The sequence below is a fragment of the Leptodactylus fuscus genome, chromosome 3 (assembly GCF_031893055.1).
Source record: "Leptodactylus fuscus isolate aLepFus1 chromosome 3, aLepFus1.hap2, whole genome shotgun sequence".
NCBI classification, from domain to species: Eukaryota; Metazoa; Chordata; class Amphibia; order Anura; family Leptodactylidae; genus Leptodactylus; species Leptodactylus fuscus.
In genome coordinates this window covers 241,209,734-241,236,779 of record NC_134267.1, presented here as the reverse complement: position 1 = coordinate 241,236,779, position 27,046 = coordinate 241,209,734, and the positions used below count along the sequence as shown (strand labels likewise).

General features: G+C 42.9%; 1 protein-coding gene across 1 annotated transcript; it reads right to left on the bottom strand.

Annotated features, from left to right (window-relative positions):
* LOC142198672 (DNA (cytosine-5)-methyltransferase 3A-like) lies at window positions 1–26,051 on the bottom strand. The gene is made up of 15 exons (XM_075269701.1): window positions 25,898–26,051; window positions 24,698–24,808; window positions 23,860–23,937; window positions 23,515–23,559; window positions 23,135–23,214; window positions 22,684–22,796; window positions 20,938–21,121; window positions 17,855–17,939; window positions 17,378–17,523; window positions 10,422–10,512; window positions 10,152–10,300; window positions 7,884–7,969; window positions 2,275–2,344; window positions 738–856; window positions 1–324 (listed from the first exon to the last, which is right to left on the bottom strand). Exons 1-15 carry the CDS (start codon window positions 26,049–26,051, stop codon window positions 183–185), a joined length of 1,653 nt encoding a protein of 550 aa, XP_075125802.1. The 3' UTR covers window positions 1–182.
* Between the last annotated feature and the right edge of the window lie 995 nt (window positions 26,052–27,046).

Below are 27,046 nucleotides of genomic sequence, written 5' to 3'. Positions count from 1 at the left end.
CATACAATATACAACTTCTTCACAACATACAACGTCTATCTATATAAAGATTATACAATATCATAAAACACGATAAAAAGATCAGAAAAGATAAATATCAACATTAAAAATTTACAGCAGCAGATTTTCCCCGCTTGGGACCGCATCCTTTTGGTTCCCGGTCTTGGGTTGGTCCTACGACTTCAGATACTACTAAAGTATTCTTTAAGTGGAGCTAACAGATGTTGGATGACCGGGACACTCCAAGACCGACCCAGGAGTTTGTGGCGGGAGCTGGAACTCATTGCTGAGACGTCCGTATAGTGTGGCGGGAATCCAAAGACCCTACGGGGAGAAGAGCGGTCAATAGCGTGGTGGTGGTGGTGGTGGGGCTCGAGGAGGTCGGGTAGGACCGTCACATGCAGATGAATGAAAGTTTATTATTTATAGTCATGTGAGTCCTTGGTGAACAATATAAATTTTTGACCTCCAGAGGATTAAAGGGGTTTGCTTAATATCACCAAGATCCTAGGATCCTTTACTTACTGTATACGTACAACCACTTCTCTCCACAAACAGGGGCCATCAAGACTACTTATCTTTTATGTGGTGTGATCTTCATCGAAGACTTATTTGTCCAATTGACATGTCCCACCATTAAAGGGATTATTCTAAACAAAAACACTTTGGGAGTCCCAATGGGTGTAGTGAACCTATTAATGCTCCTTTGTAAGACCCGTGCCAGGCTCCAGCATTACCTCTCCATCTCCGTGCACCACAAGATGTCATCCTCGCCGTCCATATTCACCGGAAATTCACTGGATTTTCCCTGAAGAAGCGAATGGCGTTGAGTTGTAATGGTGCGGATTTTCTTGAACTGTTGGAGACGTTAACCAAGGAACATCATTATCCCTATACAATTGTATACATGTATTCTGGCACTGCGCCCAATGTACCTGTGATATCTGATAAATCCGCACAGGACGTTGTCCATTACTACTGCCCTAACTGTGAAGAATCCAACACAAAACTCAGATGGAATTTGTAATGTTAAGCATCTTTTTTAGGATCATGAAATTGTGAGTAGGGTTGAGCTGGTCTTGAGATTTCAGGATCGTTTTTAAAATCTGATTCTCCAGCCGATCGCGATCTTGAAATTTGCTCGATCGCTGATCGGGATCCGATGTTTCCCAATTCCAATCAACCTTAGTCTTGAGCATTCGAGAAGGAGGAATGTTCATAACTGCTTGAACTTTAAAGAATCCTCCTAGAAGATCGAAATCTAATTTATATTTGTACGGATTTTTTCTTAGGGTCATGAACAGAGATGGGCGAACCGATTTATTTACAAACCCCAATTTTCCAAATTGTTCAGGTTTTTTTAAAAAACTGAACAATTTGGAATTTGTCTTGGATGAACTAAAATGCTCGACATGCATTGTGGTAAATTATTATACTCCGGGGAGGTCACAAAGAATAAAAAACATTCATACTCACCTTTCCTTATCAATTTTGGGCCTCCTCGCAGTGTCTGGTGGTCTTTTGGTGACCGGGGTCACAGCTGTGGCCTGTGAGTGGATCATGGACATGCCAAGTATCATGACATCTTGACGCTTGGCATGCCCACTTGACTTCTATGGACCAATCACAGGCCTAAGAGGTAACCCTGGATGCATGACATCACGGAGAAGATCGATAGAGCGCACTGGACGCCATGAGAAGGCCCAAAAGAGGTAACGGAAGGGGAGTGCTAATTTTTTTTTTATTTTGTCACCTGCCCTGGGCCTCCAGCTATTATACTCGTGTCTGAAGAAACCCCATAGTATAATAATCTCACTTCCAGCTCTATCCGACTTTGGTTGACCTGAAACGAATCAGTGATCGAGACCCCTGATCCGGAAACAGAACTCTTAGGAGGTTCACCCATCTCTAGTCATGAGCACTCAAGAAAAGGGAATCCTTCCCTCAGGAAACACTGATCCCTACTCTCCAGAAACAACGCATCCCCTCACTGCAGCCTATGTGCCCGTGATATCAAATCTGCATATATGAACAGAATACTCTTCATCAAAACTGCTCTAACTGCAAAGAATCCTCCTTGAAGATCGAATTCATATTTTTAGTAGTAAGGATCAAGAAGTCATGAGTTTTCGAGTAGGATTTGTTCCACCAGACTGGGTGATCTAGGTGACTGGTATCACTGATCCCTACTCGCAATCTTCTCAGTACTGACTTAGTGATGGTAGAAGCTTCTGTCCTATCCTTCAGCTTCATATCCCTCATATCCCTCCTCACCTTTGCAATCCTTCCAGGTTCCAGGCAGTCCTGTAGGGTTGTATTTTCATTCGATGTAAAAACCAGAGGTCTAGGACAACATACAGCAATGAGGTCAGTACTGTGGAACTAAGACAAACCCAACTCCAAACCCTCTCTCATTGGGGAGTCCTAATGCTGCTAAAGATTGGACTTGTGGTAATCTTAAGGCAAAAGTTCACACCACTAACAGTAGGGGGCGTTATTATAATTTCACCTCCTTTTCTACTGTATGTGCAGACAGGAGATGAAACTAACTGTACTTATTGCTCGGGATCCAGTGGGGGCTAGAGGAAAAATTCAGAAACTAGTGGGGGCTAGAGGATAAATTCAGGAACCAGTGGGGGCTAGAAGATAAATTCAGGAACTCGTCGGGGCTAGAGGAAAAATTCAGGAACCAGTGGGGGCTAGAGGAAAAATTCAGGAACTAGTGAGGGGCTAGAGGATAAATTTAGGAACCAGTGGGGGCTAGAGGAAAAATTCAGAAACTAGTGGGGGCTAGAGGATAAATTCAGGAACCAGTGAGGGCTAGAAGATAAATTCAGGAACTCGTCGGGGCTAGAGGAAAAATTCAGGAACCAGTGGGGGCTAGAGGAAAAATTCAGGAATTAGTGAGGGGCTAGAGGATAAATTCAGGAACCAGTGGGGGCTAGAGGACAAATTCAGGAACTCATCGAGGCTAGAGGAAAGACTCAGGAACCAGTGGGGGCTAGAGGATGAATTCAGGAATCAGTGGGGGCTAGAGGAAAAATTCAGGAATCAGTGGGGGCTAGAGGATAAATTAAGGAACCAGTGGGGGCTAGAGATTAAATTAAGGAACTAGTGGGGGCTAGAGGATGAATTCAGGAACCAGTGGGGGCTAGAGGATGAATTCAGGAACTCGTTGAGGCTAGAGGAAAAATTCAGGAACCAGTGGGGGCTCGAGGATGAATTCAGGAATCAGTGGGCGCTTGAGGAAAAATTCAGGAACCAGTGGGGGCTAGAGGATAAATTAAGGAACCAGTGGGGGCTAGAGGATAAATTCAAGAACTAGTGGGGGCTAGAGGATGAATTCAGGAACCAGTGGGGGCTAGAGGAAAAATTCAGGAACCAGTGGGGGCTCGAGGATGAATTCAGGAACCAGTGGGGCCTAGAGGAAAAATTCAGGAACCAGTGGGGGCTAGAGGATAAATTAAGGAACCAGTGGGGGCTAGAAGATAAATTCAGGAACTCGTCGGGGCTAGAGGAAAAATTCAGGAACCAGTGGGGGCTAGAGGAAAAATTCAGGAACTAGTGAGGGGCTAGAGGATAAATTCAGGAACCAGTGGGGGCTAGAGGAAAAATACACCTATATCGTGGGACCTACACTAACAGCTGCTTATTGTGTACAAGACATAGGCACAACAATGGTGCTGTATATATTACACGGTCAGCCAGAGTGTAAAGCTTCCGCCTATACACAGAGAAACTTCTAGCACTCGCGGTTATCCCACACGTCAATCACTTAATTATAATGTGAATACGTCTCTCTTCACCTTACATCAGTATCATTACATTAACTTTTATTTTTGGATAACAAACATTGTCCTCATTCCAATGAATCCGCTGCAGCCAAACAAAATGCTCCATTGTCTGTTCCGCTGTTTGGTTGTTTGTCTTACAACACATCTCCTCAGCGCTGTCATAACACCGAGGAATATAAATGGCACCAACAACCAGCACTGCCCAAAATAGATCAGGACGGTGTGAGGTGCTCAGGGCAGACATCAGTACCTAGTGTCTGGAGATTCTCAGGTTGTTTCAGTGGGGTACCAAAGGGGTCAGTATTGGATGGGTCACAGTCACCAGTGGGGTACCAAAGGGGTCAGTATTGGATGGGTCACAGTCACCAGTGGGGTCAGTATTAGAGAGGGTTACTGTCACCAGTGGAGTACAAGGATCAGTATTAGAGGGGGTTACTGTCACCAGCAGGGTACCACAAAGGTCAGTATTGGAGGGGGTCTCACTTATCAGTGGGGTACCACAGGGTCAGTATTGGAAGCTTGACATTCACAAATGGGGTATCACAAGGGTCAGTATTAGAGGGATTACAGTCACCAATGGGGTACCACAGGGATTAGTATTGGAGGGAGTCACCATCACTAGTGGATTACCACGGGGGTCAATATTAGTTTAGGGGGTCACAGTCACCAGTAGGATACCACAGGGGTCAGTATTGGTTTAGGGGGTCACAGTCACCAGTAGGATACCACAGGGGTCAGTATTAGAGGGTTTACAGTCACCAGTAGGGTACTACAGGGATTAGTATTGGAAGGTCTTCATCACCAGTGGGGTGCCGCAGGGATCAGTACTGGAAGGGGTCACCATCACTAGTGGGGTACCACGGGGGTCAATATTGGTAGAGGGGGTCACAGTCACCAGTAGGATACCACAGGGGTCAGTATTGGAGAGATTATATTCACCTGTGGGGTTCTATAAGAATCAGTATTGGAGGGGTCACAGTCATCAGTCGGATTCCCTAGAGATCAGTATTAGAGGTTTTACAAGTCTCAATTTATGACAATGCTGCAAATGAGCAGTCAATTTTTGCTACTTACTTATCAAAAGTGTCCTTCAATAAAGAGAGCTGATACTATATAACAGATGGCAGCTGGCAGCTATAACTGCCCCCACTAAATGGCCTTGAAGAGTCGGAATAATCAAGTTTTACCCTGAAATATTGGGATTTGTTGTGTGGTCAGGATAGCGCCCCCATATCAGATGTACATACAGATGTCCCCCCCACCCCCCATATCAGATGTACATACAGATGCCCCCCACCACATCTAGGGCAGGGGTCCTGCACTAACTGCTGCTTATTGTCTACAAGACATAGGCACAGACAATGGTGCCCCAAATATCTTCAGCCAGAGTGTAAGGCTTCCGACTACACACAGAGAAACTTCTAGTACTCGCTGGTATCCCACACGTCAACCACCTAATTGTAATGTGAACAGGTATCTTACATCAGTATCATAACATTACCTTTATTTTTGGATGTCAAACCCTACTCAGAATGGAATGTCATGGAAGTCGCTGCAGCCAAATACAAGGATCTTACGACATCTCCTCAGCGCTGTCACAACACCCGGGACTATAAATGTCACCAACATCCAGCACTGCCCAAAATAGATCCGGGAGCTGTGAGGTGCTCAGGACAGACATCAGTAACTAGTGTATGGAGAGCCTCAGCTTGTATCAGTGGGGTGCCAAAGGGGTCAGTATTGGAGGGGTCACAGTCACCAGTGGGGTACCAGAGGAGTCAGTATTGGAGGGGTCACAGTCACCAGTGGGGTACCAAAGGGATTAGAATTGAAGGGGTCACAGTCACCAGTGGGGTACCAAAGGGGTTAGAATTGAAGGGGTCACAGTCACCAGTGGGGTACTGGAGGAATCAGTATTGGAGGGGTCACAGTCACCAGTGGGGTACCAAAGGGGTCAGAATTGGAGGGGTCACAATCACCAGTGGGGTACTGGAGGAGTCAGTATTGGAGGGGTCACAGTCACCAGTGGGGTACCAAAGGGGTCAGAATTGGAGGGGTCACAGTCACCAGTGGGGTACTGGAGGAGTCAGTATTGGAGGGGTCACAGTCACCAGTGGGGTACCAGAGGAGTCAGTATTGGAGGGGTCACAGTCACCAGTGGGGTACCAAAGGGGTCAGTATTGTAGGGGTCACAGTCACCAGTAGGGTACCAGAGGATCCAGTTTTGGAGGGGTCACAGTCACCAGTGGGGTACCAAAGGGGTCAGTATTGGAGGGGTCACAGTCACCAGTGGGGTACCAGAGGATCCAGTTTTGGAGGGGTCACAGTCACCAGTGGGGTACTGGAGGAGTCAGTATTGGAGGGGTCACAGTCACCAGTGGGGTACCAGAGGAGTCAGTATGGGAGAAGTCACAGTCACCAGTGGTGTACCGGAGGAGTCAGTATTGGAGGGGTCACAGTCACCAGTGGGGTACCGGAGGAGTCAGTATTGGAGGGGTCACAGTCACCAGTGGGGTACCGGAGGAGTCAGTATTGGAGGGGTCACAGTCACCAGTGGGGTACCAGAGGAGTCAGTATGGGAGAAGTCACAGTCACCAGTGGGGTACCGGAGGAGTCAGTATTGGAGGGGTCACAGTCACCAGTGGGGTACCGGAGGAGTCAGTATTGGAGGGGTCACAGTCACCAGTGGGGTACCAGAGGAGTCAGTATGGGAGAAGTCACAGTCACCAGTGGGGTACCGGAGGAGTCAGTATTGGAGGGGTCACAGTCACCAGTGGGGTACCAGAGGAGTCAGTATGGGAGAAGTCACAGTCACCAGTGGGGTACCGGAGGAGTCAGTATTGGAGGGGTCACAGTCACCAGTGGGGTACCGGAGGAGTCAGTATTGGAGGGGTCACAGTCACCAGTGGGGTACCGGAGGAGTCAGTATTGGAGGGGTCACAGTCACCAGTGGGGTACCAGAGGATCCAGTATTGGAGGGGTCACAGTCACCAGTGGGGTACTGGAGGAGTCAGTATTGGAGGGGTCACAGTCACCAGTGGGGTACCAGAGGAGTCAGTATGGGAGAAGTCACAGTCACCAGTGGGGTACCGGAGGAGTCAGTATTGGAGGGGTCACAGTGACCAGTGGGGTACCGGAGGAGTCAGTATTGGAGGGGTCACAGTCACCAGTGGGGTACCGGAGGAGTCAGTATTGGAGGGGTCACAGTCCCAGTGGGGTACCGGAGGAGTCAGTATTGGAGGGGTCACAGTCACCAGTATGATCTAACAGGGGTCTGTATTGGAGATCGGAAAAGTCACCAGTAGGGCTCCACAGGGGTCAGTATTGGAAGGGTCACAGCTGGTAATGTGGTCTCAAAGGGTTCAGTATTGAAGGGGTCACAGACACCAGTTTAATACAACAGGGGGGAGTATTGAAGGGGTTACAGACCTCAGTGGGGTACCTTGGGGGATACATTTTGGAGGGTTCACAGTCACCATTGGGGTCTCACAGGGGTCAGTATTGAAGGGATCACAGTCACCAGTGGTGTACCTCAGGAATCAGTTTTTTTTGTTTTTGTTTTTTTTGGGGGGGTTACAATCACCAGTTCAATACAACAGGGATCAGTATTGGAGGGGGGGTCACCGTAACCAGTGGGGTACCACAACAATTAGTATTGGAGTGCTAGCAGTCACCAGTGTGATATCACATGGGTCACAATTGACAGGGTGACAGTTACCAGTGGGGTATCACAGGGGTTATTACTGAAGGGGCCCTTTTCAAGTTAGAGTGATTTTCCAGTCCCAAATGCAATTTTGATACTGCAATACTGCTGAAAAATACTGCAATATGGTGAAAAAGACCCGGGGGTATTGGTGGACAGTAAACTTAATTTTAGCAACCAGTGCCAGGCAGCTGCTGCCAAAGCCAATACAAGCACAGGCTGCATTAAGAGGGGAATAAATACAACAAGGATATTGTTATTGCCACTGTACATGTGACTGGTCAGGCCACGTAGAATACCGGGCACAATACTGGGCACCTGTATATAGGAAGGATATGGCTGCACCTCAGCGGGTGCGGTTTGTTCTATACCTCAGGGTCACCAACCTGTTCATGCAGGGGAGGTTACCCCAGAAGTATCTGGGTCGATGAGCCGGAGACACTACGCTGGCGTCAATCTTTACGGGTTTTGTCTGAAAGAAGAAAATCTCAATAACTGACCCTAAATTACCCCGGGTAACATTCGTCCACAGAATTCATGTTGTCACCACAAAATTGCGGTTTGTGATCACAGAATCAACTTGATCTTCCCAGTCATGTTGCGAGGCCGGATAGTCTGCGGGTACAGATTTCTTTTGTGTCCCTGAGCCTATAGTTGAATACATTTCGTCATATACAATACAAACTGTGTCACAAAAAAACTGATTTTCTCAAACAGAATTGTTTTTTGTCCCACAACTTATTTGTAACACAGAATTGTTTTCAGGACACAGAATTTTTATTTTGACCACAGAATCACAAAATACATCTTGTACCCACAAAATAACAGACACTCGGGTGCAGATTATTCATGTTGTGATCAGGAACCAACCAGACGATTTGTCGCCACAGAACGTTACTTTCTGACTTTCTGTTTTTAGAATGTTTTTTTTTCGGACACACAATGTTATTTTGACACACAGAATATTATTTTGTAACAATTCATTTTGTGAAGACGAGTTAGGCATACCTCCCAACTTATGAAGAGTAGAAAGAGGGACAAAATGCTGCGGCAAATTTAGCTCCGCCCACTTTTAAGCTGACTCCGCCCATTCCCATTCATTTTTCATGTGCTCCCACACAGTATAATCCTCCTACAGTCACCCCTCCATCTCTCCCCCAATTTCATATAACCCCTTCATCTGTCCAGTTTCATGGCCCCCTCCATCTCTGCCCCCAGTTTCATGTCCCCCCTCCATCTCTGTCCCCAGTTTCATGGCCCCCCTCCATCTCTGTCCCCAGTTTAATGTCCCCCCATCTCTGCCCTCAGTTTCATGTCCCCCCATCCCTGTCCCCAGTTTCATGCCGCCCCCCCCCCCACATATGCCCCAGTGTTATGCCGTCCCGTCTCCCTTCATCTGCCCCCAGTTTCATGTCCCCCCATCCCTGCCCCAGTTTCATGCCATCCCTCCCCCACATATGCCCCAGTGTCATGCTGTCCTGTCTCCCTTCATGTGCCCCCCAGTTTCATGTCCCCCCTCCATCTCTGTCCCCAGTTTCATGCCCCCTCTCCATCTCTGTCCCCAGTTTAATGTCCCCCCATCTCTGCCCCCAGTTTCATGTCCCCCTATCACTGTCCCCAGTTTCATGCCGCCCCCCACATATGCCCCAGTGTCATGCCATCCCGTCTCCCTTCATCTGCCCCAGTTTCATGTCCCCTCATCCCTGTCCCCAGTTTCATGCCGCCCCCCCACATATGCCCCAGTGTCATGCTGTCCCGTCTCCCTTCATCTGCCCCCAGTTTCATTTCCCCCATCCTTGCCCCAGTTTCATGTCCCCCCCCCACATATGCCCCAGTGTCATGCTGTCCCGTCCCCCTTCATCTGCCCCCAATTTCATGGGCCCCCTTCATTATGTTCCCCACAATGTTTATCACAAAAAAACACTGATACTCACCTTCCAATTCTCCCCCGCCAGGCTCTCCATGGTCACTCACATAGTTGTAGGTGCGAGGTGACGTCATCACATCACACCTACACATGCAGAAGCCGGAGCGCATTGGTAAAGCAGGAGCTGAGCAGTGACAGCTCCTGCTTTAATCACCTATGTATTCAACTCATCAGGGTCCTCTGGACGCCGATGAGTTGAAGCCGGGACATACCTCCTGCCAACCGGGACCGCGGGACAGGACACCGAAAACGTGAATGTCCTGCGGAATCTGGGACAGTTGTGAGGTATGGAGTTAGGACGTAAGACTTAATAACTTTCCTCCATTAAGTCACAAAATTAAACTGTGTCTGACAAAATACAATTCTGTGGGACAAAATACATTTTTGTGACAAAAAATGGATTCTGTAGTGAAAAATGAGCTTTTTGTGCACACAATTGAATTTGTACATAAACCGTGTGAATATTTTTGTGTTTACAGAACATATATTGTGTATTTTTAAGTAAAATGACCGACCCCATGACACCACATGTCAGATTTATTTGGTCATGTGACGACTAAGCATTACCTTGCTGTATAATGTGCTGACCACGATCTATATCATACCTTATACTCCAAACGCCTCCAGAGCTGCAGTCAAAATGTGTATTTTTGTATTTCACGCCGCCAAAAAATTATCAAAAACACCAAGAAATTCTTTAGCCGAGGCCCACATGTCTCCTGCTCACCTCTAGATGGTGGGAAATTGTCTTCTGGAATATTTTCTCCATAGCCACCACATTTTCGAACATCCAGAAAAATGGCCGCTTTTCCCCGGGTTGAGGCTTTGCTATGTGCAGCACGCGCGGAAAATCAAAAAACAGTGGACCGGTGCCCCCTGGTGGAGAAGACCTGCATGTTTACATCTCGTGAACTCCAGAACATCACATATCTTCTAGATTCCTGCCCTGACATATTAGTCACATAGCTTTACAGATTATGAAAATGGATTAACATACCCCATAGTCCTTTTCGCCAGGGGTTAACCACAGACAGGTCATTGCACGGACTACCGCCAAGTAGTAAATCTATAGGCCCCCAGTCCTCTATCTGCAGAAAGTCATTGTAAAGGTAAAGAGGTATTATGTGAGACAGAAAGAACGTGAGGATGAATATAGTAGTTATATTCTTGTACATAGGACTAGTATTATAGTAATTATATTCTTGTACATAGGACTAGTATCATAGTAGTTATATTCTTGTACATAGGAGGTAGTATTATAGTAGTTATATTCTTGTACATAGGAGTAGTATTATAGTAGTTATATTCTTGTACATAGGAGTAGTATTATAGTAGTTATATTCTTGTACATAGGAGTAGTATTATAGTAGTTATATTCTTGTACATAGGACTAGTATCATAGTAGTTATATTCTTGTACATAGGAGTAGTATTATAGTAGTTATATTCTTGTACATAGGAGTAGTATTATAGTAGTTATATTCTTGTACATAGGAGCAGTATTATAGTAGTTATATTCTTGTACATAGGAGTAGTATTATAGTAGTTATATTCTTGTACATAGGAGTAGTATTATAGTAGTTATATTCTTGTACATAGGAGCAGTATTATAGTAGTTATATTCTTGTACATAGGAGTAGTATTATAGCAGTTATATTCTTGTACATAGGAGGTAGTATTATAGTAGATATATTCTTGTACATAGGAGGTAGTATTATAGTAGTTATATTCTTTTACATAGGAGTAGTATTATAGTGGTTATATTCTTGTACATAGGAGCAGTATTATAGTAGTTATATTCTTGTACATAGGAGGTAGTATTATAGTAGTTATATTCTTGTACATAGGAGGTAGTATTATAGTAGTTATATTCTTGTACATAGGAGTAGTATTATAGTAGTTATATTCTTGTACATAGGAGCAGTATTATAGTAGTTATATTCTTGTACATAGGAGTAGTATTATAGCAGTTATATTCTTGTACATAGGGGCAGTATTATAGTAGTTATATTCTTGTACATAGGAGCAGTATTATAGTAGTTATATTCTTGTACATAGGAGCAGTATTATAGTAGTTATATTCTTGTACATAGGAGCAGTATTATAGTTGTTATATTCTTGTACATAGGAGTAGTATTATAGCAGTTATATTCTTGTACATAGGGGCAGTATTATAGTAGTTATATTCTTGTACATAGGAGCAGTATTATAGTAGTTATATTCTTGTATATAGGAGCAGTATTATAGTAGTTATATTCTTGTACATAGGAGCAGTATTATAGTTGTTATATTCTTGTACATAGGAGTAGTATTATAGTAGTTATATTCTTGTACATAGGAGTAGTATTATAGTAGTTATATTCTTGTACATAGGAGGTAGTATTATAGTTGTTATATTCTTGTACATAGGAGTAGTATTATAGTAGTTATATTCTTGTACATAGGAGCAGTATTATAGTTGTTATATTCTTGTACATAGGAGTAGTATTATAGTAGTTATATTCTTGTACATAGGAGCAGTATTATAGTTGTTATATTCTTGTACATAGGAGTAGTATTATAGTAGTTATATTCTTGTACATAGGAGTAGTATTATAGTAGTTATAGTCTTGTACATAGGAGGTAGTATTATAGTAGTTATATTCTTGTACATAGGAGTAGTATTATAGTAGTTATATTCTTGTATATAGGAGCAGTATTATAGTAGTTATATTCTTGTACATAGGAGTAGTATTATAGTAGTTATATTCTTGTACATAGGAGCAGTATTATAGTAGTTGTATTCTTGTACATAGGAGTAGTATTATAGCAGTTATATTCTTGTACATAGGAGGTAGTATTATAGTAGATATATTCTTGTACATAGGCGTAGTATTATAGTAGTTATATTCTTGTACATAGGAGGTAGTATTATAGTAGTTATATTCTTGTACATAGGCGTAGTATTATAGTAGTTATATTCTTGTACATAGGAGGTAGTATTATAGTAGTTATATTCTTGTATATAGGAGCAGTATTATAGTAGTTATATTCTTGTACATAGGAGCAGTATTATAGTTGTTATATTCTTGTACATAGGAGTAGTATTATAGTAGTTATATTCTTGTACATAGGAGTAGTATTATAGTAGTTATAGTCTTGTACATAGGAGGTAGTATTATAGTAGTTATATTCTTGTACATAGGAGGTAGTATTATAGTAGTTATATTCTTGTATATAGGGGCAGTATTATAGTAGTTATATTCTTGTATATAGGAGCAGTATTATAGTAGTTATATTCTTGTACATAGGAGTAGTATTATAGTAGTTATATTCTTGTACATAGGAGCAGTATTATAGTAGTTATATTCTTGTACATAGGAGTAGTATTATAGCAGTTATATTCTTGTACATAGGAGGTAGTATTATAGTAGATATATTCTTGTACATAGGCGTAGTATTATAGTAGTTATATTCTTGTACATAGGAGGTAGTATTATAGTAGTTATATTCTTGTACATAGGCGTAGTATTATAGTAGTTATATTCTTGTACATAGGTGTAGTATTATAGTAGTTATATTCTTGTACATAGGAGTAGAATTATAGTAGTTATATTCTTGTACATAGGCGTAGTATTATAGTAGTTATATTCTTGTACATAGGAGGTAGTATTATAGTAGTTATATTCTTGTACATAGGCGTAGTATTATAGTAGTTATATTCTTGTACATAGGTGTAGTATTATAGTAGTTATATTCTTGTACATAGGAGTAGAATTATAGTAGTTATATTCTTGTACATAGGAGTAGTATTATAGCAGTTATATTCTTGTACATAGGAGGTAGTATTATAGTAGTTATATTCTTGTACATAGGAGTAGTATTATAGCAGTTATATTCTTGTACATAGGAGGTAGTATTATAGTAGTTATATTATTGTACATAGGAGTAGTATTATAGTAGTTATATTCTTGTACATAGGAGTAGTATTATAGTAGTTATATTCTTGTACATAGGAGCAGTATTACAGTAGTTATATTCTTGTACATAGGAGGTAGTATTATAGTAGTTATATTCTTGTACATAGGAGCAGTATTACAGTAGTTATATTCTTGTACATAGGAGTAGTATTATAGTAGTTATATTCTTGTACATAGGAGTAGTATTATAGTAGTTATATTCTTGTACATAGGAGGTAGTATTATAGTAGTTATATTCTTGTACATAGGAGCAGTATTATAGTAGTTATATTCTTGTACATAGGAGGTAGTATTATAGTAGTTATATTCTTGTACATAGGAGGTAGTATTATAGTAGTTATATTCTTGTACATAGGAGGTAGTATTATAGTAGTTATATTCTTGTACATAGGAGTAGTATTATAGTAGTTATATTCTTGTACATAGGAGCAGTATTATAGTAGTTATATTCTTGTACATAGGACTAGTATCATAGTAGTTATATTCTTGTACATAGGAGGTAGTATTATAGTAGTTATATTCTTGTACATAGGAGTAGTATTATAGTAGTTATATTCTTGTACATAGGAGTAGTATTATAGTAGTTATATTCTTGTACATAGGAGGTAGTATTATAGTAGTTATATTCTTGTACATAGGAGTAGTATTATAGTAGTTATATTCTTGTACATAGGAGTAGTATTATAGTAGTTATATTCTTCTACATAGGAGTAGTATTATAGTAGTTATATTCTTCTACATAGGAGTAGTATTATAGTAGTTATATTCTTGTACATAGGAGTAGTATTATAGTAGTTATATTCTTGTATATAGGAGGTAGTATTATAGTAGTTATATTCTTGTACATAAGAGTAGTATTATAGTAGTTATATTCTTGTACATAGGAGGGAGTATTATAGTAGTTATATTCTTGTACATAGGCGTAGTATTATAGTAGTTATATTCTTTTACATAGGAGGTAGTATTATAGTAGTTATATTCTTGTACATAGGAGCAGTATTATAGTAGTTATATTCTTGTACATAGGAGTAGTATTATAGTAGTTATATTCTTGTACATAGGAGGTAGTATTATAGTAGATATATTCTTGTACATAGGCGTAGTATTATAGTAGTTATATTCTTTTACATAGGAGGTAGTATTATAGTAGTTATATTCTTGTACATAGGAGCAGTATTATAGTAGTTATATTCTTGTACATAGGAGTAGTATTATAGTAGTTATATTCTTGTACATAGGAGTAGTATTATAGTAGTTATATTCTTGTACATAGGAGCAGTATTATAGTAGTTATATTCTTGTACATAGGAGTAGTATTATAGCAGTTATATTCTTGTACATAGGAGGTAGTATTATAGTAGATATATTCTTGTACATAGGAGGTAGTATTATAGTAGTTATATTCTTTTACATAGGAGTAGTATTATAGTGGTTATATTCTTGTACATAGGAGCAGTATTATAGTAGTTATATTCTTGTACATAGGAGGTAGTATTATAGTAGTTATATTCTTGTACATAGGAGGTAGTATTATAGTAGTTATATTCTTGTACATAGGAGTAGTATTATAGTAGTTATATTCTTGTACATAGGAGCAGTATTATAGTAGTTATATTCTTGTACATAGGAGTAGTATTATAGCAGTTATATTCTTGTACATAGGGGCAGTATTATAGTAGTTATATTCTTGTACATAGGAGCAGTATTATAGTAGTTATATTCTTGTACATAGGAGCAGTATTATAGTAGTTATATTCTTGTACATAGGAGCAGTATTATAGTTGTTATATTCTTGTACATAGGAGTAGTATTATAGCAGTTATATTCTTGTACATAGGGGCAGTATTATAGTAGTTATATTCTTGTACATAGGAGCAGTATTATAGTAGTTATATTCTTGTATATAGGAGCAGTATTATAGTAGTTATATTCTTGTACATAGGAGCAGTATTATAGTTGTTATATTCTTGTACATAGGAGTAGTATTATAGTAGTTATATTCTTGTACATAGGAGTAGTATTATAGTAGTTATATTCTTGTACATAGGAGGTAGTATTATAGTTGTTATATTCTTGTACATAGGAGTAGTATTATAGTAGTTATATTCTTGTACATAGGAGCAGTATTATAGTTGTTATATTCTTGTACATAGGAGTAGTATTATAGTAGTTATATTCTTGTACATAGGAGCAGTATTATAGTTGTTATATTCTTGTACATAGGAGTAGTATTATAGTAGTTATATTCTTGTACATAGGAGTAGTATTATAGTAGTTATAGTCTTGTACATAGGAGGTAGTATTATAGTAGTTATATTCTTGTACATAGGAGTAGTATTATAGTAGTTATATTCTTGTATATAGGAGCAGTATTATAGTAGTTATATTCTTGTACATAGGAGTAGTATTATAGTAGTTATATTCTTGTACATAGGAGCAGTATTATAGTAGTTGTATTCTTGTACATAGGAGTAGTATTATAGCAGTTATATTCTTGTACATAGGAGGTAGTATTATAGTAGATATATTCTTGTACATAGGCGTAGTATTATAGTAGTTATATTCTTGTACATAGGAGGTAGTATTATAGTAGTTATATTCTTGTACATAGGCGTAGTATTATAGTAGTTATATTCTTGTACATAGGAGGTAGTATTATAGTAGTTATATTCTTGTATATAGGAGCAGTATTATAGTAGTTATATTCTTGTACATAGGAGCAGTATTATAGTTGTTATATTCTTGTACATAGGAGTAGTATTATAGTAGTTATATTCTTGTACATAGGAGTAGTATTATAGTAGTTATAGTCTTGTACATAGGAGGTAGTATTATAGTAGTTATATTCTTGTACATAGGAGGTAGTATTATAGTAGTTATATTCTTGTATATAGGGGCAGTATTATAGTAGTTATATTCTTGTATATAGGAGCAGTATTATAGTAGTTATATTCTTGTACATAGGAGTAGTATTATAGTAGTTATATTCTTGTACATAGGAGCAGTATTATAGTAGTTATATTCTTGTACATAGGAGTAGTATTATAGCAGTTATATTCTTGTACATAGGAGGTAGTATTATAGTAGATATATTCTTGTACATAGGCGTAGTATTATAGTAGTTATATTCTTGTACATAGGAGGTAGTATTATAGTAGTTATATTCTTGTACATAGGCGTAGTATTATAGTAGTTATATTCTTGTACATAGGTGTAGTATTATAGTAGTTATATTCTTGTACATAGGAGTAGAATTATAGTAGTTATATTCTTGTACATAGGCGTAGTATTATAGTAGTTATATTCTTGTACATAGGAGGTAGTATTATAGTAGTTATATTCTTGTACATAGGCGTAGTATTATAGTAGTTATATTCTTGTACATAGGAGGTAGTATTATAGTAGTTATATTCTTGTACATAGGAGTAGTATTATAGTAGTTATATTCTTGTACATAGGTGTAGTATTATAGTAGTTATATTCTTGTACATAGGAGTAGAATTATAGTAGTTATATTCTTGTACATAGGAGTAGTATTATAGCAGTTATATTCTTGTACATAGGAGGTAGTATTATAGTAGTTATATTCTTGTACATAGGAGTAGTATTATAGCAGTTATATTCTTGTACATAGGAGGTAGTATTATAGTAGTTATATTATTGTACATAGGAGTAGTATTATAGTAGTTATATTCTTGTACATAGGAGTAGTATTATAGTAGTTATATTCTTGTACATAGGAGCAGTATTACAGTAGTTATATTCTTGTACATAGGAGGTAGTATTATAGTAGTTATATTCTTGTACATAGGAGCAGTATTACAGTAGTTATATTCTTGTACATAGGAGTAGTATTATAGTAGTTATATTCTTGTACATAGGAGTAGTATTATAGTAGTTATATTCTTGTACATAGGAGCAGTATTATAGTAGTTATATTCTTGTACATAGGAGGTAGTATTATAGTAGTTATATTCTTGTATATAGGGGCTGACCTGTTTGCGTGTGATGTCTTGTACGTCCCCTACATATTCTATCTCTCCCGGGTGTCGGACTCTTCCCACTGTCATTGCGTTCATACACACCTCTGATGCGATATATCGTTCTACCCCAATGCCCAGTTTTTTCAGCACCAATAAACCTGTATATAGTGTAAGATAAATATAACAAGAAACAGAGATTATCAGCTGAGATTTCTTGACATGAGGATTTTTTTCCCCTATAATCATTAATTTCATGAATTCTTCAGATTCTCCAACTCGTCTCTATTTTGATGCTGCCCCGTCACTTACTGTTTTGCCCTTATCGACCTCATTACATGATAGGACGGGTCACTTGCTGCTTCCTTTTTTCCATAAAATACTCAGGGTCCAGCTATTTCTACAATGTAACTTTCGACTTGTGAACTCCCCTCAGCATGCTTTCATACTGAAGTACTCTGTACTGCTGTGGGACAGTGCGACTAAGCTCACCTGTAGCAATTCCATCAAATAGGGAGAGCACTCGGATCGGCTTCCTCCTGTGTTCCAGCAGTGGGGGGTAAATCGCTGGGGCGTCCTGGATTATGTATATTAAGAAAAGATGATGTAATATTCTGCATTTGACACATCGCCGATCTATATATATAACTCAAATCCTGTAGTAGTCAGCTCTATAGAAATGCACAGTTCTCGCCCAGTTGGCTGAAATTTGGCACGCACCCTCTCCACCCACAGGAGCAGAGTACTGCGCACGTTACCCCCCCCCCCCTGTCATGAGATTGGGGTCGCTAAATTTAGACCCTCTACATATAATGGGGAAATGTGAAAGTGAAAGCGCTGAAAGGAAAGTATTTTTCATGGGCCACCAGGCCCTGACTTTGGCTTTTCCATAGACTTCTTTGTGCACAAAGCTGTGAATTTTCAAGGCTCCATAGAAGTCTATGGAGATGTAGAATCCACGGCCCGTAGACTGTAGTGTTACTGTAGTGTGCAAGCATCCTTACTGAGCAGCCATATTGATCATGGGAAAACTGCCTGATAGTAAGATTGTCATTATTACTAACTATACAGGAGCCGAATCACTGAGCCCTACAATAGATAGTTGTGTAACTGCAAACCAATTTTGCTCTTTTGTCCATGAACTACTTATAAATTACACTGGAGGGAGGGGGAGGGGTGCACTATGTTGTTAATCGGGTGTAAATCAGTGGCATTACTAGGAATTATGGGGTACTGTGGCAAACTTTTGACATGCACCCCCCCCCCCTGCATTCCTGCACACAGTATTATGTCCCATAGTGGCCCCTGCACACAGTATTATACCCCATAGTGGCCCCTGCACACAGTATTATATCCCATAGTGGCCCCTGCACACAGTATTATGTCCCATAGTGGCCCCTGCACACAGTATTATCCCCCATAGTGGCCCCTGCACACAGTATTATGCCCCATAGTGGCCCCTGCACACAGTATTATCCCCCATAGTGGCTCCTGCACACAGTATTATGTCCCATAGTGGCCCCTGCACACAGTATTATGTCCCATAGTGGCCCCTGCACACAGTATTATGTCCCATAGTGTCCCCTGCACACAGTATTATGTCCCATAGTGGCCCCTGCACACAGTATTATGTCCCATAGTGGCCCCTGCACACAGTATTATGTCCCATAGTGGCCCCTGCACACAGTATTATGTCCCATAGTGGCCCCTGTACACAGTATTATGTCCCATAGTGGCCCCTGCACACAGTATTATGTCCCATAGTGGCCCCTGCACACAGTATTATGTCCCATAGTGGCCCCTGCACACAGTATTATGTCCCATTGTGACCCCTGCACACAGTATTATGTCCCATAGTGGCCCCTGCACACAGTATTATCCCCCATAGTGGCCCCTGCACACAGTATTATCCCCCATAGTGGCTCCTGCACACAGTATTATGTCCCATAGTGGCCCCTGCACACAGTATTATCCCCCATAGTGACCCCTGCACACAGTATGATGCTCTATAGTGGCCCCTGCACACAGTATTATGCCCCATAATGGCCCCTCCACACAGTATTATCCCCCATAGTGACCCCTGCACACAGTATTATACCCCATAGTGGCCCCTGCACACAGTATTATACTCCATAGTGGCCCCTGAACACAGTATTATGTCCCATAGTGGCCCCTGCACACAGTATTATGTCTCCATAGTGGCCCCTGCACACAGTATTATGTCCCATAGTGGCCCCTGCACACAGTATTATCCCCCCATAGTGGCCCCTCCACACAGTATTATCCCCCATAGTGGCCCCTCCACACAGTATTATCCCCCATAGTGACCCCTGCACACAGTATTATCCCCCATAGTGGCCCCTGCACACAGTATTATACCCCATAGTGGTCCCTCCACACAGTATTATCCCCCATAGTGACCCCTGCACACAGTATGATGCTCTATAGTGGCCCCTGCACACAGTATTATCCCCCATAGTGGCCCCTCCACACAGTATTATCCCCCATAGTGACCCCTGCACACAGTATGATGCTCTATAGTGGCCCCTGCACACAGTATTATGTCCCATAGTAGCCCCTGCACACAGTATTATCCCCCATAGTGACCCCTGCACACAGTATTATGTCCCATAGTGGCCCCTGCACACAGTATTATCCCCCATAGTGGCCCCTGCACACAGTATTATGTCCCATAGTGGCCCCTGCACACAGTATTATGTCTCCATAATGGCCCCCACATAGTATTATGTCCCATTGTGGACAACCATGAACAATTATTATAGTATGGGGGCTTTTCAGACCCCAGAGTATAATAATCGGAGACCCAGGAGGGATACAAACATAAAAAAACACTGTTACTTACCGATCCCTAGCCTCGCTTTACCTCCCACTGATGGTGGCCATCTTCAATGACGTCTGGGACATCATGTGACCCGGGGGGACCATGGGTCGCAATGCTAAGGATGCAGTCCCCGGTCATGTGAAGTCAGGGATGTCACACAAGTAGGCCTGAAGCCTGCCCGGGAGGTAAGTAACACAGTTTTTTATGTTCCCTTACCTCTCCTGGGTCTCCGGTCATTATACTTGGTGTAGTTTCAGACCCTCGAGTATAATATTGTTTCTGGGGCCCCTGCCAGGATCAGTAAGTAAGTAGGGCCTGTTACTGCAGTAACTCCGGTCAGTAACGGCCTATGAAAAATAAAAAATGCAGCAGTAGCGGCTATCGCTGTCCCCTAATGTCCCCGGTAGTCGCACCCCTGGTGTAAAGGTTTTATATGTTTGTGTAAGGCGCAGACATTTTAATTTTTGATAAAAGAAATAGTTAAATAAAATTGCTGTAATAGTTTATACTACATAATACGTAGGGAATATAGAAAATCAATAAAAATGGTGAAATGAAAAAAAAAAGTTTTTCACACCAATGTTACGGCAAATTAGTAAAATGCCAAAATATTAAAAATTTAAAGTTTTACTTTAGTATAACCAACAATCTAACGTATTCTCCGCGAGCGAAGCCGCCGGGTATTCTACTAGTTACTACATATTTGGCGACACGGTCGCCCGCACTCACTCACGTAGTCCAGGTCTTGGCTGTTGGACAGCAGGTCTTGCAGTTGGGTGGGCCAGTCTTCCCGTCTCTGGAGTAAGTCATGGACCTTCTCCTCTCTACACATGTAGCAGGCCCAGGGGTTTTCCTCTACAGCCGCCTGAGCTGTCCCCGGCCCCGCCAACAGGTCCACACAGTCCGTACAGAAACACCTGGGATACAAAGGGTTACTGTCCTACATGTAGATGGCAGCTGCAGAACATCTTCCTGTCCTAGACCCTTTATGGAGAGCAACGTCCTGAACCCAACAATGCAGGAGACCTGCCCAGAACCCCAAGAGGAGAAATGAGGGTCACCAATTTACCAGGCTGGGCAGCAGCAGACTGGCATTGTGCAGCATTCATCACATATAATACACCTATGACCATCACCTACTGTAGAAAACAATACGCTCCTATGTACATAATAATAGTGCTTCCCATATAGTCCTGAAACAGCTCACTGTGTCAGGGATTGTCCAGTTGTCGGATTGTCTTGTTGGGATGTTGTTACGACCCCTTCATGTGTGGTCAGTGGCCCAGAGTTACTAGTTACACGGTATAAACCTAGACAGGTAATCTTTGGGGTTGAGCCGATCTTGACTTTTCAGGATCGATTTTGAAATCCGATTTCCGATCATTTTTCATTCGAACCCGATCTCGATCCCAATTCTGATCCCAATGCAAGTCAATGGGATTTTTTTACTAATCGGAGATCGGATTTTAAAAACAATCCTATTCACTATACAGCATGGAATCTAACAAGTCAACTCTTTAATGGTTAGAATCCACACTGTGTAGTGATTTTTTTTAATGCTCTGGTGTCCACTTACCTGCAGAGATGGCTGGTCCGGTGCCCGGTGTTCTTCTTCGCCTCGTTGTCCCCACCTCCCAGGTTAGGAGAGTGTGGGCGGGTACTGGGAGGGGAGACGTCACGTCTCCCCGCCCTGTACCCGCCCACACTCTCCTAAGCCACAAGCCCCGCCTTCTTCCTAGCTCTTTAACACTAACCTGGAGGACGGGGGCAGCTAGGCGAAGAAGAACGAGAACACCGGGCACCGGACCAGCCATCTCTGCAGTTAAGTAGCTACTAGAGATGTTAGCTAGTCTCCCATTAGAATGAATAGATGCAGCCGGCGCGCAGGGGGTTAAGGCTGTGTGGCGGCTGCTTCCATTCATTCCTATGGAACCGCAGCGGAGCCTTCACACTGAGTATTCACTCCGCTCAGAATGAACGGAGCGTATACTCAGTGTGCAGGCTAACATTGTTATCTTTTCCCACAATGATTGACCAGTAGCAAAGCATTGTGGGAAATAATCACCAATCTCCATCCCACCTAAAAAGATTGTGTTCAGAATTCCGATCACGATCGTGAAATTTTCTCGATCGCCGTTCAGAATCCGATCTTTTTCGAACACGATCGCTCAACCCTAGTAATCTTATGTTATACTACACCAGATTTATCACAGTGATTTACGCCGGATGATAAACCTGCTGCATCCTTACACTGTATAATCTACGTTTATATATCATTTTCCTTGGCTTGGCTAGAATTTTTGACACTATGGTGTTTTTGAGCCACACCCCTTTTTCTGAGAATCCACGCCCACATGTCCCGTGTGTATGCCAGTGTCCAGTAACCACCGTGGTAATTCCCTGGTGCTTTACATTCTGCTGTGTAGTAACGCGCTGTCCTTGTCCTAGTCACTGCCATGTATCTCTGTATATCTCTCACCTCCAGCAGCTCCGGTTACTGCACATCAGGATCTTCTCCCCGGCGCAGCAGATACTGCAGTAACTCTGCCGCCCGTCCTCATCGATGTGATAGCCCCAGCTCAGGAACCAGGTCTAGACCGGGACAGACAGCGCTGTGTGAGGGTGGGCGCGGTACAACATGGAGATATCCCCCTGCCCATATATTACATGGGGTATATACAACATGGAGATATCCCCCTTCCCATATATTACATGGGGTATACAACATGGAGATATCTCCCTGCCCATATATTACATGGGGTATACAACATGGAGATATCCCCCTGCCCATATATTACATGGGGTATACACAACATGGAGATATCCCCCTGCCCATATATTACATGGGGTATACACAACATGGAGATATCCCCCTGCCCATATATTACATGGGGTATACAACACACATATCAGCGCGGGGTGATAATTACCGTACAGTGGCCGCACAGCGCCCCAATAAAGAGGGGGTGCAGGCAGGTGATATTGGGGTCTCCACAGGCCAGGCAAAAATCTAGAAAGAAGAGAAGAAGCAGTGTCAAGAGGATGGAAGTCAGAATAATATTCTGACCCCCAGACCCCCAGGATAGGACTATGATCACAGAGGATGACCCCCAGGATAGGACTATTACCACAGAGGATGACCCCCAGACCACCAGGATAGGACTGTTATCACAGAGGATGACCCCCAGACCACCAACATAGGACTATTATCCGTGCTCAGATCTGACATACATGTAAACGTATGCAACTCGCTCCCGATGTCATGCGTTCTATGACCACAGATCTGTCAGTATCCTTGTCTGTTCCTTACCTTCCATTCTTCTCACGTCCTGCCTCACTTCATCAAAAAGTCTTCCTAAAAAACATGAACATGATCCCGTGATAAAGTGACCCCTCTGGTCAGCGCTCTGCACCTATCAATACTCATGTGCCCATGTTATACCATCGTTTGTGCTCATGATATATAATCTGTCCCCATGTTATAGCACAGAGATGGCGTCATAAAGAAGGAAGACACGTGAATAATTGTAAGTGACTGCCATCATAAGAAACCTTGTATCATATTATCCCAATACTGCCCCCATTGGGCTGGACTGTCTTATCCCCCCTCACAAGCCTCCTGCATAGATCATATGACGATCGGATGATGACAAACCTCGGACCTGGAGATCTCTCACCCTCGTCTCACTGTCCCTGGAGACCGAATCGTCATCAGACACAGAAATGTACTCGGCTACAAGAAAGAGGAATAAATCACATCATCCATAAGTGACATATCTTCTGCCACCACATGTAGCCATAAGTGACATATCTGCTGCCACCACGTGTGGCCATAGGGGAAATAGGATGTTATTCGGTATACAATGCCTCCTCGCACCGTCTCTCGGACAACCCCCTTAAACATCAGGCATTGCTTTTTCACAAAGTCTAATACCACGATGCAGGATTATTGCCAAACTAGTATATCCATCCAAAAAGGAACAGATTCCCAGCTGTGGACAGCGCTGTTTCCATGGCTTGTAAGTCTCCATACACCGGCAAAGGCAGTCTCCTTAAGGAGTTTTCTTAGTCCCTGCCCCTGGTCTATAGTCTCTCACCCAGCCAAACTAGTGTCCCTACGCTGTGCTGATGACATCCAACCAGATAGAAACAGCGTTGTACACAGCTGGGAGTCTGTTCCTTTTGGAATAGAAATACTAGTTTGGCAATAATCTCACTTCATGGTATTATGTATCTAAGAAGTCATGCCGGATGTTTAAGGGGTCTGTCCTAGAGGCAGCAAGCAGAGGCACTGATCTCCTAATTATATCCTGGAAAACAGATTTGCATATTCCCCAAAATCCCCCAGTGGAGAGAAAATGGCTTTGTAAGTCTCCAAACGTTTTCAAAGGTGCTCTCCTTAAGGAGTGTGGCCATAAGTGATATATCTGCCGCCTCCATGTGTGGCCATAAGTGACATATCCCACTGCCACCATGTGATACTATGTGCTCACCAAATACATCTTCTTCCATCTTCCTCCTCTTCTCTGAGACTCCACTATTAGAAAACGTCTCATCATCTTCATCATCATCATCATCAACATCAGACTCCACACAAAGGTAACCTGTCATAATATAGATTGTAAATGGTATACGAGCACTGTTGATGTCACTTTTATGGGGGCGCTGTGGTTGTGACTGCCCCCTGTCTCTGTCCAAGCCTCTGTATATCCCCAAACCTTTCTGTACCTCTAGGCCCCTCTGTCCTCTCAGACTCTTCTGTTCCCCCCCAGGCCCCTCTGTCCTCTTCATGTCCCCCTGTCCCCTTCATGCCCCTCTGTCCTCTTCATGCCCCTCTGTCCTCTTCATGCCCCTCTGTCCTCTTCATGTCCCCCTGTCCTCTTCATGCCCCTCTGTCCTCTTCATGCCCCTCTGTCCTCTTCATGCCCCTCTGTCCTCTTCATGTCCCTCTGTCCTCTTCATGCCCCTCTGTCCGCTTCATGTCCCTCTGTCCTCTTCATGTCCCTCTGTCCTCTTCATGCCCCTCTGTCCTCTTCATGTCCCTCTGTCCTCTTCATGTCCCTCTGTCCTCTTCATGCCCCTCTGTCCTCTTCATGTCCCTCTGTCCTCCTCATGTCCCTCTGTCCTTTTCATGCCTCTCTGTCCTCTTCATGCCTCTTTGTCCTCTTCATGTCCCTCTGTCCTCTTCATGCCCCTCTGTCCTCTTCTTGACCCTCTGTCCTCTTCATGTCCCTCTGTCCTCTTCATGCCCCTCTGTCCTCTTCATGCCTCTCTGTCCTCTTCATGTCCCTCTGTCCTCTTCATGCCCCTCTGTCCTCTTCATGCCTCTCTGTCCTCTTCATGTCCCTCTGTCCTCTTCATGCCCCTCTGTCCTCTTCATGCCTCTCTGTCCTCTTCATGTCCTTCTGTCCTCTTCATGCCCCTCTGTCCTCTTCATGCCTCTCTGTCCTCTTCATGTCCCTGTCCCCTTTCCAAGCTCCCCCCAGCCCCTCTGTCTCTTTCCAAGTCACTTTATACCCCAAGTCTCAATGTCCCCCAGGCCCTTTTGTCCCTCTCCAGACCTCCTTCTTCTGCTCCAATCTTTGCAGGGCCCCTGTGGCTATTATGGGACGCTGTTTCTACCATTAATATCACTGCTTTCTCCCATGAATGGGGACAATGTTTATCGGTAGTTGTCCCTGACATGGCCACACCTGACATGTCATCTTCTTCCTCCTCCATCTTCAGCCTCTTCTTTGACCTTCCATCAGTAGGACATGGCGTCCGCTCCTCCTCATCCTCACTGGACTCCACATAGATGTAGCCTGGATCATATGGACTTTTGGTGAGTAGATTGTCGTCCTCCATCTCCCAGCCCCCATATTGCCATCTATACATTATGTCCAGGCTGGGCCGGTGAGGGTCACTTACCTTTGTCTATCTCTCTATTCTTCTCCTTCTCCTCTCCGGAAGTCTCCTCATCCTCAGAGCTGACATAGATGTAATCTTAAGAAAGCGATAAGGGTATCTGTGAGCGGAGTCTCTCCCTAATAGTCCCTGCGACAACCCGGACTGCTGTGGTAACCGACTGTCACAAGGGACTGACAACTCTCACACATCCAATGACTCCATCATGTCTCTTATGGAATATTTATTTTTATTAATATGAACAATATACTAAACCCTCTACACCCCCCAGGCCCCCCCTGTCCCATACAGACCACTCTGATACCCCCAGACCCCCCTGTCCCATACAGACCACTCTGATACCCCCCAGGCCCCCCCTGTCCCATACAGACCACTCTGATACCCCCAGACCCCCCTGTCCCATACAGACCACTCTGATACCCCCAGACCCCCTGTCCCATACAGACCACTCTGATACCCCCAGACCCCTCTATCCCATACAGACCACACTGATACCCCCAGACCCCTCTGCCCCATACAGACCACTCTGATACCCCCAGACCCCCTGTCCCATACAGACCACTCTGATACCCCCAGACCCCCCTGTCCCATACAGACCACTCTGATACCCTCAGACCCCTCTACCCCATACAGACCACACTGATACCCCCAGACCCCTCTGCCCCATACAGACCACTCTGATACCCCCAGACCCCCTGTCCCATACAGACCACTCTGATACCCTCAGACCCCTCTACCCCATACAGACCACTCTGATACCTCCAGACCCCCCTGTCCCATACAGACCACTCTGATACCCCCAGACCCCTCTATCCCATACAGACCACTCTGATACCTCCAGACCCCCCTGTCCCATACAGACCACTCTGATACCCCCAGATCCCCCTGTCCCATACAGACCACTCTGATACCCCCAGACCCCCTGTCCCATACAG